Source organism: Pteropus medius, unplaced genomic scaffold (genome assembly GCF_902729225.1).
Source record: "Pteropus medius unplaced genomic scaffold, Ma_sr-lr_union100, whole genome shotgun sequence".
NCBI lineage: Eukaryota > Metazoa > Chordata > Mammalia > Chiroptera > Pteropodidae > Pteropus > Pteropus medius.
The window spans coordinates 2,653,392-2,667,326 of NW_024352784.1; the positions used below are offsets into that span (position 1 = coordinate 2,653,392).

At 35.2% G+C, this 13,935-nt stretch overlaps 1 protein-coding gene and 1 non-coding gene across 8 annotated transcripts in view; one reads left to right on the forward strand and one right to left on the reverse strand.

Annotated features, from left to right (window-relative positions):
* NUP98 (nucleoporin 98 and 96 precursor) overlaps positions 1-13,935 on the forward strand; it is an 81,804-nt gene that overhangs the window by 63,739 nt on the left and 4,130 nt on the right. For all 7 annotated transcript variants that reach the window (XM_039847914.1, XM_039847913.1, XM_039847917.1 and 4 more), the window contains 5 exons: positions 550-816; positions 5,175-5,332; positions 6,051-6,194; positions 6,969-7,111; positions 11,509-11,730. In XM_039847914.1, the coding sequence (XP_039703848.1) occupies positions 550-816; positions 5,175-5,332; positions 6,051-6,194; positions 6,969-7,111; positions 11,509-11,730 (934 nt within the window). The remainder of the gene's footprint in view (positions 1-549; positions 817-5,174; positions 5,333-6,050; positions 6,195-6,968; positions 7,112-11,508; positions 11,731-13,935) is intronic.
* LOC120590621 (5S ribosomal RNA) lies at positions 7,686-7,804 on the reverse strand. Its single transcript, XR_005649736.1, has one exon. It is a non-coding gene; the product is annotated as a 5S ribosomal RNA (ribosomal RNA).

Consider the following 13,935-nt stretch of genomic DNA (forward strand, 5'->3'; position numbering starts at 1 on the left):
GCCCTGCTACATATTGCCTGTAACTTTGAGCAAGTCACTTATTACTCTGTACCTCATTTTTTCATCTGTAAAATAAAGATTATAGCTACTATATAGTCACATTGCATATATTAGAGTTGTCTTACTCTTAGGTGCTTTGACTCACTACATGTTAGGCTGTGCCTATAGCAGGAGAGAATAGTTCCTCACAAATTTTTAGAGCACTTTATATTTCTTAAAGCATTTTGTAAACAATTTGTTCAACTTAGAGAACTGTTCTCTATCATTTGAGGTATATTGGCCATAATTAGGTTAGCCGAAACTGTTTAAAGGAGCACTGAGTTACATTTGTTATGTAAGTACTGTAAGAGGATGGAGTGAGCAAGCAGTTATACTACATACCTCTGGGGCTTGTAAGACACAGCTGAATGAGGTGGAGACAGATTCAGGAAAAATCAACTTGAGTGGTTTATTAATTTATGTATTCTTATGCCACAATTAGAGTGATGCCCTGTCTGTAGTTACTATAGAACTTTATGTCATAATATTGTTTTCCTGTCTCTTCCTTAGTTGTGAAGCACTGGAGCCTAACATGGACATTATGTGAAGCTCTGTGGGGCCACCTGAAAGAGCTTGACAGCCAGCTGGATGAACCCAGTGAATACATTCAGGTTCTGGAGCGAAGAAGAGCTTTCTCTCGCTGGCTGTCCCATACTGCCGCACCTCAAATTGAGGAGGAAGTTTCCTTGACCCGCAGAGACAACCCTGTGGGGGCTGTCTTCAGCTACCTTACAGGCAAAAGGATCAGTGAGGCCTGCTCTCTGGCCCAGCAGTCAGGTAAGGCAGTGGTCCTCCTCTGCACTCCTGCCTACTTCCTGCTCATTGTCCTTACCCCTTAATTGCAGATTTGCCTTTGTCTTCTATCCTGAGTATTAAGTATAGACTTCCCAGGAAGATTGCTGGTTCCTCCAGAATAGGGATTATGTCTTCTAGTTTTCTTTTTAGAACCTTGAACATTAAATTTACTTTATTAAAATTCTTTTAATTTTATATGCTACATACACATTTGTATTAAAACTAGAAAATGCATGTAAGCAAAAAACAATAAACCAAAATCACCTACATCCTTTATTGCATACATTTCGATGTGAAATCTGTACTTAGGCTGTTTGCTTTGTAATATATAAAGTACATACAAATAATGTGCATGCAGAGCAAGATATGATATGAATGTAAACTTTTCAAAGACGCTATCCTGCCTTGTATCTACACCACACATTTATACACACACGGTTCTTGTCATACATTACAAACGTCCTATAATATAGATATTATAGTCAAATGCATTTTAGTATTCTTTTATATAAAAATGTTCCATGTTAACAAATTTAATTTTTAATATTTAGGCTTTTTTTCCCCATACTATAAGCAATATTCCAAACTTTTTAAACAGGTGTTTTACACTAATTCACTTATTCCATTCAAATAAATATATAGAAGTTTCATTTCTATATTGAAATATTTTTTAGGTCTTCTCATATATATTTGTGCTTTTTTAGTTCCCCTTTAATGAGAAACATTCATCTAGTACTTAATAACTGTCTCGACATAAATCTTGATAAGAATAAATGACATAGTTCAACTTATTCTATGTGTAATTAAATCTTTGATCAAACCTTGTTTAGTTAGATTTAATTTATCTGAAGTCAACTAATTGAAGCCATCAACTAGATTTATTTTTTGAGAGCTTGGCCAAATTTGGGATTATAAGGAATGACTCATAGGAAAAGCTAATCAGTAATTTTTATAAATGGCCAGTTGCATTTCACTATCACTGCACATTTAGTTCAGTGCCTTTCATGGTATTTATTTGTACAGTGAGAACTCATCTCCAGGACTAACCTTCTATAAAGCTATAAAGATTATGAATCATTAAAGAGACAATGTTATGCTCACCAGCACACATATATATCCCCAAAAAGGATCTTAAAGACTTTCAGAAATCAGGTCCTTAGATTTATTCATTCACAAACTCTGTTTTTTTCTCCTTTTTTTTTTTTTTCCTTATTACAAGGTTAAACTTTTGGCAAGGCACTACTTTTCAGATTATGAAAAACTTTTGCTTTGCTACCTTTACTTTCAATAATTGATAGAACAATTAGACAGAAAATCAAGAATATAGAATACTTGAACACTATCACCCAACAGGCAGAAACACCTAAAATCAATAACCTAAGCTGTTACCTGAAGAAACTAGCAAAAGAGCATACTAAACCCAAATGGTAGAAGGAGGGAGGAAATATTAAAGCTTAGAATAGAAATCAATGAAAATGAAAACAATAGAGAAATCAATTAAACTAAAAGTTCTTTGAAAAGGTCAGGAAAGTCTACAAATCTTTACACTAACCATGAAAAAAAGGAAGGACACAAATTGCTAAAAACAGGAGTAAAAGAGCGAACATTACTACCATATAGAAAGGGAATACTGTGAGAAATTCTGTCAGCAAATTCAATAAATTTGATAAAATTGACATTCTTTGGAAGATATAAATTACCAAAAGTGACTCAAGAAAAAATAGAAAATTTAATAGATCTATAACAAATAAAGAAATTGATTTTGTAATTTAAAATCTTCACTCAGAAAAACCCAGGCCCAGATGTCTTCTTGGTGAATGATCTGTTATATTTAAAGATGAATTAATAACAATCTTTTACAGTTCTTCTAGAAAATAGAGGAGGGTGAAAATGAAAATGAAAACATAAAAACAATAGAGAAGTCAATAAAACTAAAAGTTCTTTGAAAACATCAAGAAAGTCTACAAATCTTTACACTGACCATGAAAAAGAAGGAAGGACACAAATCGCCAAAAATATTATTACCCTGCTATCAAAGTGAATCTGCCAAAAACTTACAGCTAACATCATACTTAATGTTGAAAGACTACATGATTTCATTCCAAGATTAGGAACACTATTTCTCTACAGTATTGTAATGGATATTGCAACCAGTGTGTTCAGACAAGAAAGAGAAGCAAAAGTTGTACAGATTAAAAAGGAAGAGGTAGAACTATCTTTATTCACAGATGGCATGATTTTGTATGTAACGGTCCTATGGAATTTACAGAAAAGGTAGTAAGACTAATAAACTAGTTTATCAGTATCTCAGAACTGAAGAACAACATACAAAATTCAGTTCTGTTTCTACTTATTAGCAACAAACTGCAAAAATGAAATTTTAGAAATGCCATTCACATCGCATCAGAAAGAATAAAATACTTAAGGAATAAATGTAACAAAAGTATGAGACTCATACACTGAAAACTACAACATTGCTGGAGAAATAAAAGATTAAATAAATTAAGAGAAAGTCTATGTTCATGGACCACATTTCAGCCTCAGCACTGTTGGCATTTTTGGCTGGTAGTTCTTTGTTGTGGAGGCTATCCTGGCATTGTAGGATATTCAGCAGCATCCCTGCTCTCTAACAAAAGAGCCCTCTCCTCTCTAGTTGTAACAACCAAAAATATCTTCAAACGTTGCTAAATATTCCCTGGGGGGCAAAACCACCCAGTATGAGAACCACTGACAGATTGGAAACATCAGCATTGTTAAAATGTCTATTCTCCCCAAATCAGTATATACATTTGACACAATCTCTGTCAAAATCTCCAGCATGCATTTTTGCAGGTCCTGATTCTTTCATAGAAATGTTGAAAACTTGCACAGTGTTCCAAGTGAACACAATCAGGGGACTCTGCATTTTCTGATTTCAAAACTTCTATAAAGTTACAGCAGTCAAGACAATGTGGTACTGGCATAAGGATAAACATACAGATCAGTGGAACAGAAATGAAAATTTAACTATAAAACCCTTTCACTTATGGTCAGTTATTTTTGACAAAGGTGCCAAAACAATTTACGTGTGGAAAGGATAGTCTTTTCAACAAATAATGCTGAGATAGTTGGATATTCACATGTAAAAGATGATTTAGATCCTTACCTGATACCATACACTAAAATCAACTTGAGGAAGTACCCTAGAATCCTATGATTTGCTCACATATATGCTCTCATCAATGGGAAAGTCTATGAAAAGTTAAGGATTGGCAGAAGTTGATTGGTGATGTGATCTTAATGAATGGTTATATTGAGATATAATATTCCAATTTCTTCTCTGACCATGACCATCTTTAGTGACCAGGATATTTATATGTGTTGACTAGTAAACCCTCTCTTTGGTTTTCTGTAGATACACAGAAATATTCTTTTTTTCCTTTGTCGTTATTCACCTAGAATATAATAGCTCATGGTCAAGTGAGCTGCAGTACTTCCTGCATGAATCATAGTCCAGTCATGCTTTGGTTACTTATATACAATTAGGGAGACAAGTTGGCTTAGCAGCACGTTTCTAGATGTGTTCCTGATATGTGATTTCTTTCCTTCAGGCCCCTCTGGTTCGTGAAGGAAATTCTTTGAAATGAAAACCTTAGTTTCTGGCAGAACAGTACTTTATATAGTCATGTAAGCACTGACCCATATTGAAAAACAAAAGGGAAAGGACTGTTGAGTTTAGGAGGTTTATATTAATGGCTGAGACAAAGAATTTTTCTTTTAACTCACAGTTTAACGAGATTTTCATAAACTGGAATTCCTATCCTCTCACATTCTGGTTAATTAGACTCTTTTTATTTCCCTAGCCCTTTGCACTTAAAAAAAATTTTTAAGAGAGATTATTGGAACTGTAAAGGTGAAAGACTCAACCATTTTCTTTATAGTATATATTTTTTTCCTTTAGGTTTGAATTTGTCATTATATATATAGTACATTCTAGTTGGGCATGTTTTCAATTATGTCATCTCAGTATTCACTATAAACCTTTGAATCAGATGTTATTTTCCTCTATTTTATAGATGAAGTGCTGTGTCTGGGGTTTCAGAAGTAATAGTACATCTGACAGTGAATTCTGTACACGTAATATAATCCATATGTAATTTAGGTTACACTATTTTGAAGGTTTCCTACCCAAAAAGAAAATGTTAAGTTTTTGATCGGTGTTTTGGCACTACTGCAGAAAGCAGTCACAGGTGTTTAAGTTCTGTATCCTGAGGGTTAAAAGAAATAAGGTTATGCTCTCAAGTGTTTCTCCATGTCTGTAAATCCTCAGTATCACCAAAGAACTTCTGTTTTTATTGTAGGTGATCATCGTCTTGCTCTTCTTTTATCTCAGTTGGTGGGCAGCCAGTCAGTCCGGGAGCTGCTTACCATGCAGCTGGTAGATTGGCATCAACTCCAAGCTGATAGCTTCATCCACGATGAGAGACTGCGCATCTTTGCTCTGGTGGCTGGAAAACCGGTATTTTTCTCTTTTCTCTTAACCTCACTTAAATTTTCTCATAAACTCAAAATTGCTTGAGGTTAAAGCAAAGAGCTATCTTTGTAAATTGTACATTATTACACATAACTAAGCAATTTATTTTTAATGAGAATATTTTCAGATAAACAATGTAAATAATTTGTGTTTGTTTTTCTAGACGTATTTAAGTTTATATCAACATACGTGTGCATATTTGCATATCTGGATATTCAAATAAAATCAGTTATACATAGCAGTTCTGCACCTTACTTTTAACTTACTATATATGGATATTCTTTGATGTCGTGCAGCCTCATTCTTTTTAATAGATACTTCTATTTCATTTTATGGATACTATGCCATAATTATTTTAAGCCAATTCTCTGTTGCTGCTTACCTGTTTGATTGCCATCTTAAAGTCAGCTTCCAAAAAGAAAAAAGTTGGTCAGAATTTATATCTTTTAAGTTTTATAAGTCAACTGTGGGCAGTGAGAAGACCTCCTCTTTGCTCTCAGTGAGTCTCATTTCTGAGCAGTGATTGTCTAAATCCACCCTATCACCTGCCACCAAGGGACTGTATTTCATATCTGGATTATTAACACTGCTATCTAGATCATTTAAAATAGTACTTGAATAAGTGAATAACTTGCATACTTGGGCAGGCAGTAATAAGGTAACATAGAATGTATAGTTGTGATGGTGATTTTGTCTTCTGTAGGTGTGGCAGCTCTCAGAGCAGAAGCAAATCAATGTATGCTCCCAGTTGGACTGGAAACGCTCCCTGGCTGTCCATCTTTGGTATTTGCTTCCACCAACAGCTTCCATTTCCAGGGCACTGAGCATGTATGAAGAAGCATTTCAGGTATATGTGTCCAGTACAGCCAAGCAAGAGTCCTGGTAGGAGTTCTGTTTTTGCCAGAAAAATACTGCAGATAAAAAACCATCAAGTCACATTTCATAATACTTTTTCCTAACTGCTCTTTTTCAAAGTACCCAGGAAAAATTTAAAAGGACCCAGGAAATCATTTTCTTCTGCCTCTTGACAGGGCAACTTTTAAACTTCTCCAAATATCTGGTTTTATTTTATTTAATATGATGAGTTTCCACAACTGACTTTCTTATTGCTGTTTTTCTGCCCTGAAATCAGAGGATTATCCTTCATTCCTAATGTTGTCTGTTCCTTTGGGAATTCCCTGAGATACTGCCTGACCTGAAGTTTGGTATAGCCCCGAATTAGGTGTGAAATTTGCCTCTAAATATCACATATCATAGTTTTTGTCAGTGTCAAGGTTAAAGTATTACTATTTTTAATGTCATTATTTCTTCAGTTCTTACTGTCCATTTTTATTGCCATTGATATTATTTGTCAGGAAAAAAGAGAACACTAAAGAGAATAAGTGTAATAAGAATTGTGACAAGAAAGATGTTGAGATTAGGGAAAGCTATCTGAAATTTTTGCCAGTCCCCTGAAGATAAGTCACATATGTCACTGATCAAAATAAGTTTAAAATCTTTGACATATTTCTTTAGAGAGTGTCACATCATTCTTAATACAAGTCTGGGTAATTGAGACATGATAGCGTCTGTGAAACACACTAGCAGCTGATGTATTGTTTTACCAAATTTTTAACTTCAGAATTCCTCTGAGGGTGACAGATATGCCTGCTCCCCACTTCCTTCATACCTGGAGGGCTCTGGCTGTGTAGTAGAGGAGGAGCAAGACTCACAGAGACCACTTCAAGATGTCTGCTTTCACCTTCTAAAACTCTACAGTGACAGGTAAATCAGAGCCATGCAGTATAGTCACTTGAGGGCTCCGTGAGTCCTTTCCCTTTCGTGCCAGATTGCCATTAGTTTGTATATAGATACTGAAATATAACTTATAGTAGTTGAGTACAAAGAGCACTGAAACTAGAGTTAGAAATCTAAACATTTATTTTAATCAACTTTCATGAGATGTAGTTTACATATAATAAAGTATGTGGTTTGGTAGGTTTTAACATAACTATCATCACAAGCAAGATTAACATTTACATTACCCCCAAAGCGTTCCCTCATTCCTCTTTGCAATCAGTCCCCACACCAGACAACTACTGACTGGCTTTTCATTATGATAGATTAGTTTTGCTGTTCGAGAATTTTATATAATTGGGACCATTGTGTATGTTATATTTTGTACCTGGCTTTTACTCAGCTTAATGATTTTGAGATTTATCCATGTTAATATTTGTATCAGAAGTTTTTTACTGCGTAAGTTATTCATTTATTTATTTTTTATTATTTTTTTAGGTGAGGCAACCCTTAGTTGACCTCACAGATCGCAAGAACCTTGTCAGCTTACGATCCCTTTTTACACCTACAGCACCTGGTCTTCCTAGGTGGTCTCCCATCCAAGTACTAACCAGGCCCGACCCTGCTTAGCTTCCAAGATCAGACGGGATCGGGCTTGTTCAAGGTGGCATGGCCATAGACAAGTTTTTCATTTATTGATGGACAATTAGATTTTCTTGTTTTGGGCTTTTATGAATAAAGTCACTATCAACATTTGTATGCAAAAATGCTTGTATCATTTTACATACCCACCAAGATCTCTAGTTGCTCCACATCCCTTCAAATTTTGGTACATCAGTTTTTAAAATTTTACATTTCAGTGGGCATAAAGTGGTATTTCATATATTGGTGTGTGTGTTTTAATAAGAAATTGTGAGTGCTTTATCCTACAGTAATATATTAATATATAGTATTACTATATCTAATCAGTTAATTAAAACTATCTCAGTAGTGTCTTTTATATCATATCACACTGAGGGTTTTCACCAGTCAAAACTTATAATTCACATCTCATTTCTATTCTTCAAATACTTTCTTTTATTTGTTTAATTTTTTTTTTAAAGTTTATTGGAGTCAAATACTTTCTTTTAAATATAGCGTATTTATATTAATTATAGAATAATAGTCTTTCATTGTGGTAAAATATATAACAAAAATTATGTTTTAGTATATGTGCTGCCAAAGCAAGCCCTAAAATTGTTTTAATTTGCATTTTCCTAATGCCTAATGATATTGAGCATTTTTTTATGTGCTTATTTACCATCTATATTATCTTCCTTGTAAGTGTCTGTTCAAATATTTTGCCCATTTTTTATAGAGTTGTCTTATTGTGTTGTAATAGTTCTTTATATATTCCGGATATGAGTTCTTTATTATAAATGTACTTTTGCAATATTCTTCCAGTGTAAGTACTTGATTTTTTTATTTTCTTTACAAAGAAAATGAAGTTTTACATTTTTTATAAAGTCCAATTTATTAAAGTTTTAAAACTACAAAATCAATTTTAAAATAGATATAGGACTGTTGAAATTTTCTGTTTATTATTGAATCAATTTTGATCATTTGTTTCTTCTAAAGAATTTGTCTATTTCACCAGTCACCAAATTTATTGGCATAAAATTTTAACATTTCCTTATCCTTTTTTAAATGTCTGTAGGATCTGTAACTTATGTCTCTTTCTTTTCTGATATTGGTAATTTGTGTCTTCTCTCTTTTTTTCTTCATTAGTTTATCTCCAGTTTTTGGTTTCATTTGGTTATCTGTTATTCATCCAGCTCAAAATAGACCATAAATCTACATATCAGACTAAAACAATAACCTTCTGGAAGAAAACAAAGCAGGAAATCTTTGCAAATGTGGGTTAGGCAAAGATTTCTAACCATATTCGCAAAGATTTTTTAGACACCAAACACATAATCCATGAAAGAAAAAATTGATAAATTGGACTTCAACAAAATTAAAAATTGCTCATTGAAAGCCTATTAAGATAATGAAAAGACAGATTGGGAGAAGATATTTGCAGTTCACATATTGGTAAAGGACTTGTATCCAGAACAAAATAAAGAACTCCCAGAACTCAATAATAAGAAAACAAACAACCCAATTAAAAAATTAGGGAAAATATTTAAACAGGTGCTTCACCAAAGAAGATCTAGATATCAGATAAGCACATGAGAAGATGTTTGACCTCAGTAGACAACAAGGATATGCAAATTAAAGCCATCATGGGATACCACTGCCCACCTTAGTATGGCTAAAAATTAAGAAGACCTACTGTACCAGTTGTTATGAATGTGGAGCACTTGAAATTCTTATACACTGCTGGCGAGAAATGTAAAATAATATGGGCACTTGGGAAAACAGTTTGGCAGCTTAAAAAGTTAAACATAAACCTACATACATATGATCCAGCCATTCCACTCCTAGGTATTTACCCAAAAGGAATGAAAACATGGCCCGTACACACATGTCGATAGCAGCTTTATTTGTAATGGTCCCAAATTGGAAACAACCCAGAGTTCCATCAACAGGTGAATGAATAAACAAATTGTGGTGCATCTAAACAACAGAATGCTGCTCAGCATTGAAAAGGGATGAGCTGTTAACACATAGAACTTAATTTTACTTAGTTTTGAATAAAACTAAGTAAAATAATTTTACTTAGTTTTGAAAGATGTGAGACAAAGAATACCCCAAAAATGTACCCACTATTGATTCCAATTTTTTTTAAAGTTCTGAAAAATACATAACTAATCAGTAATGATAAAAAAGAGATCAGTGGTTGTCTGAGAAAAGGGTAGTTGTAGGGAGGAGCAGGAGAGAGGGATTACAGAGGGGCATAAGGAAACTTTTGAAGGTGATGGATATGTTTGTTATCTTTACTTTGGCAGTAGTTTCACAGGTGTATACATATGTTAAAATTTAAGAAATTTTTAAATATATACAGTTTATTGTATCTCCGTTTTTTTAATGTAAAAAAGAGAGAGAGATCTCAAGGTGCCTGAAATGGAGAAACCAAAGCCAGAATGAGATAGTAAACCTTATTCTCATGAAAGGTAGAATTGTTGTGACTAGAACATAAAATTCACATCTTATCCCTTTAAAATAGTCTAGAACTGCACTGTCTAATATAATAGTTATTCACATGACTGATAATTTAAATTGTAAAAAATTTGAAATTTACTCATTCATACTAGCCTTATTTTAAGTGTTTAATAACCACATGTGTCCAGTGGCTATCATTTTGGTCAAGGCAGATTATAAAACATTTCCATCATCGCAAAAAGTTCAGTTTGACAGCACTGGTCAAGAGAAATTCTACTCATTATTCATAGAGGTGTTAGGAAATTATAAAATGTCTGGGATCTTAGATAAAAGGGAATAGTTATTGGTTAGTAATCTAAGCCCCAGATCTTTAAAACTTGTAGGTATGGGATCTTAGTTATTCTGGTCTTAAGACTTGGGAATTCCAAGCCAGGAACTTAACACATAAACTAGTCTAAGACCATTAAATCCCTGGGCCCCCAGCAGAAGAAAAAGTAAAAGTCTGTGTAGGGACACTTCAAAACCCAGGGCACCTGGCTTTCTATGAAAAGAATACCCACCGTAGACAAAATCAGTTGTAAAAATTACAAGCCATATACTACATCTACAGTCTTTATGTAGACTATAGCTTACTACTCATGAAGAGTAGTTAGCTGTTCAAACAGGAGAATTAGCAGTCCAACAACTTCAGTTAGTAGAATAATCTGAAAGATACTAAGGTAACTGTTTTTTAAATAGTTAAGGAAAGTAATCGACCCTATAATGAAGGAGTAGGAGGGTAAGATCTGTGGAGACTCCCTTTACAAGGATGGTAAAATATATGGGCCAAACAAATGCCAGCAAACCTATTAAATCACACAGCCACAGAAGAGAAAGTGCCTTGTTTTTTCTACAGGCTATAATCTGGCTGAACCTAGAGGTAGATTGATACAACACAGTCTGAAAAGAAGACTGTGAGACTGTAATGCTTCTGCTCTCAGTTGCCTATGTACCTTTTTGTCTTTTAAATAGCGGTCCCCAACCTTTTTGGCATCAGGGACTGGTGCTCCTACAAGAATCTAATGCATAATGATCTGAGATGGAGCTGAGGCGGTGATGCTACAGACAAAGCTGCTCTCACTCACCTGCCACTCACCTCCTGTTGTGCGGCCTGGTTCCTAATAGGCCATGGACCAGTACCAGTCCATGGCCTGGGGGTTGGGGACTCACTCCTCTTCTAAGCCATAACCAGAACAGTTGACATTTAGTGCAGGTAGTCTGCTGGCTGGATATGGTAACTGCCAGCATATTCTCTTTTGCAGACATTATGATCTCAACCAGCTGCTAGAGCCTCGAAGCATAACAGCAGATCCTTTGGACTACCGTCTGAGCTGGCACTTGTGGGAAGTGCTGCGGGCTCTTAACTACACACATCTCTCAGAGCAGTGTGAGGGTGTGCTGCAGGCCAGTTATGCTGGCCAACTGGAAAGTGAGGGGCTCTGGGAGTGGGCCGTCTTTGTCTTCCTGCACATTGACAATTCCAGGTGAGTGAGAATTCATTGAACCCACTGAATGCATCTAGAGCTACAGGGCAATGCTAAAGGAATCAGTCTCTTAGGGTTCAGCTCAGCAGGTAAGTGTTTAGAATGTATTTGGGGGTCCAGCCTTGTGATAAACTTGAAGACAGTTCAACCAGAATCCATGACTATCTCTGTATTCATGCAGACAAGTTAGAAATGAGACTGCCTTTGAGTGCCAAATTATGCTCTTTATCATAAGGCTTCTCAGTTGTCTGAGAAGGAAGAAGAGATCTCTGTGAACTGCAAAATCTCTGTGAATCTTTCTAGAGGTATAAGATTCAAAGAACCTATAAAATTGGAATAGGAAATGATTAAGTGGAAAGGGAAGGATATGCCTAGATGGAGGAATCCCATTAATTTAGGCACAGATTGACTTGTATGTGGCATGTTTAGAACTACAGTAGTTCTCCGTTATCTGTAGTTTCATTTTCTGCAGTTTCAGTTACCTGTGGTCAGCCACAGTCTGAAAATATAAAATGGAAAATTCCAGAAATAAACAGTTCATAAGTTTTAAATTACATGCTGTTTTGAGTAGCATGATGAAATCTCTTGCCGTCGATCTCCATCCTGCCTAGGTCAAGAGTCATCCCTTTGTCTAGCGTATCCACAGTATGTACACTACTCACCTGTTAGTCACTCAGTAGCTATCTTGGTTATTCGATTAACTGTCGTATAACAGTGCTTGTATTCAAGTAAGCGTTTTTTTTTTACTTAACGGCCCCAAAGTGCAGGAGCAGTGATGGTCACAATTTGGGTAATGTCAAAGAGAAGCTGTAAAGTGCTTCTTTTCAGTTGAAAAGGTGAGTTAGTACATTAGAATAGGTATTTTGAGAGAGGCACATTCACATAACTTTTATTACAGTATATTATGAAAATTGTTCTATTTTATTAGTTAATCTCTTACTGTGCCTTATTTGTAAATTAAGCTTTATCATATGTATGTATGTATAGGAAAAAACAGTGTGTGTGTGTGTGTGTGTGTGCGTGTGTGCGCGCGCGTGTATGTGTGTGTAGTGTATATATGTATAGGGTTCAGTTTCTTCAGTTTCAGCCATCCACTGGAGGTCTTAGAACATATTCCCCTCAGTTAAGGGAGAACTACTGTATGCAGAAATAATGTTGGCTGAGCTGCCTCAGTGGATCTGTGGAGTGAAGCAATGGTTTGGCAGGGAGGGCCCCTGCTTTATCTTTGTCTACTGGCTTTCTCCATCTCTGGCCTTCTTTCCATCCACCAACCTCCACCCCTCAAGTTTGATAGTATTGTATGTACCAGTACATCCTTATGTGGATAATGTTTTGATTCTCTTTCCTGAAAGAGAATCTATATATTTTGTCACATAGTTCTTTTATATATATTTATAATCTGTTGTAAGTACTTTGCATATGTTCACTCATTTAATGCTCATAATGAACCTATGTGATAGGCACTGTTATTGTCTGTTTTACCGATGAGCAACCCAAGGCACAGCAAGATTTGAGTAACTTTTGCTCAAAGTCTTATCGCTAGTAAATAGCAGAGGAGGCTTCCAACTCAAAACACCCAAGAGTCTGTAGTCTTAATCACTATATTGCGCTATCTGTCATGTTGTATGGCATGGAAAGAAGTTGAGTTTTGTAGTCAGACCTGCTTAAATTCTGGATCTACTATGTATTCACTTTGACCCTGGAGTAAAGCTTACTCACATTTGACTTTGGGTAAAGATATTCTCCAAGCCTCAATTTTTTATTTCGTAAATCATAATACTAATACCTATTCAAAGGCGATAGTGGTATTAAAGGAGTCAGAGTATAAAACATCTCACACAGCCTTCCCTTTAAGGAATTTCTTTTCTCTTTTTCAGGAAGCAAAATGACCCCAGACTTTTTTTTTTTTTTTTTTTTAGTTTATTTTACATGATAAATGGTGGGCTGATTGGATGACTGAGGATTTAGAATTGGCTGTGGAGAAGCAGATCCTTTTTGCTGGGGAAAAAAGAATGTATGGAGGCAGTTATGAGAGACTTAGGAGTTCAGAAAAGAATCTCAAATGAGAATACTTTTTGTCTGAAATTAAAATGGCTGGTCCTTTCACCCAGACAGAAAAGGATTCTCCTTAAGAGGCCTCGAAAGCAGGGTGAGTTTAGCCTAAATGTAGAGGTAGAGAGAAAATGAATTAGGAAGGTTAGTGGC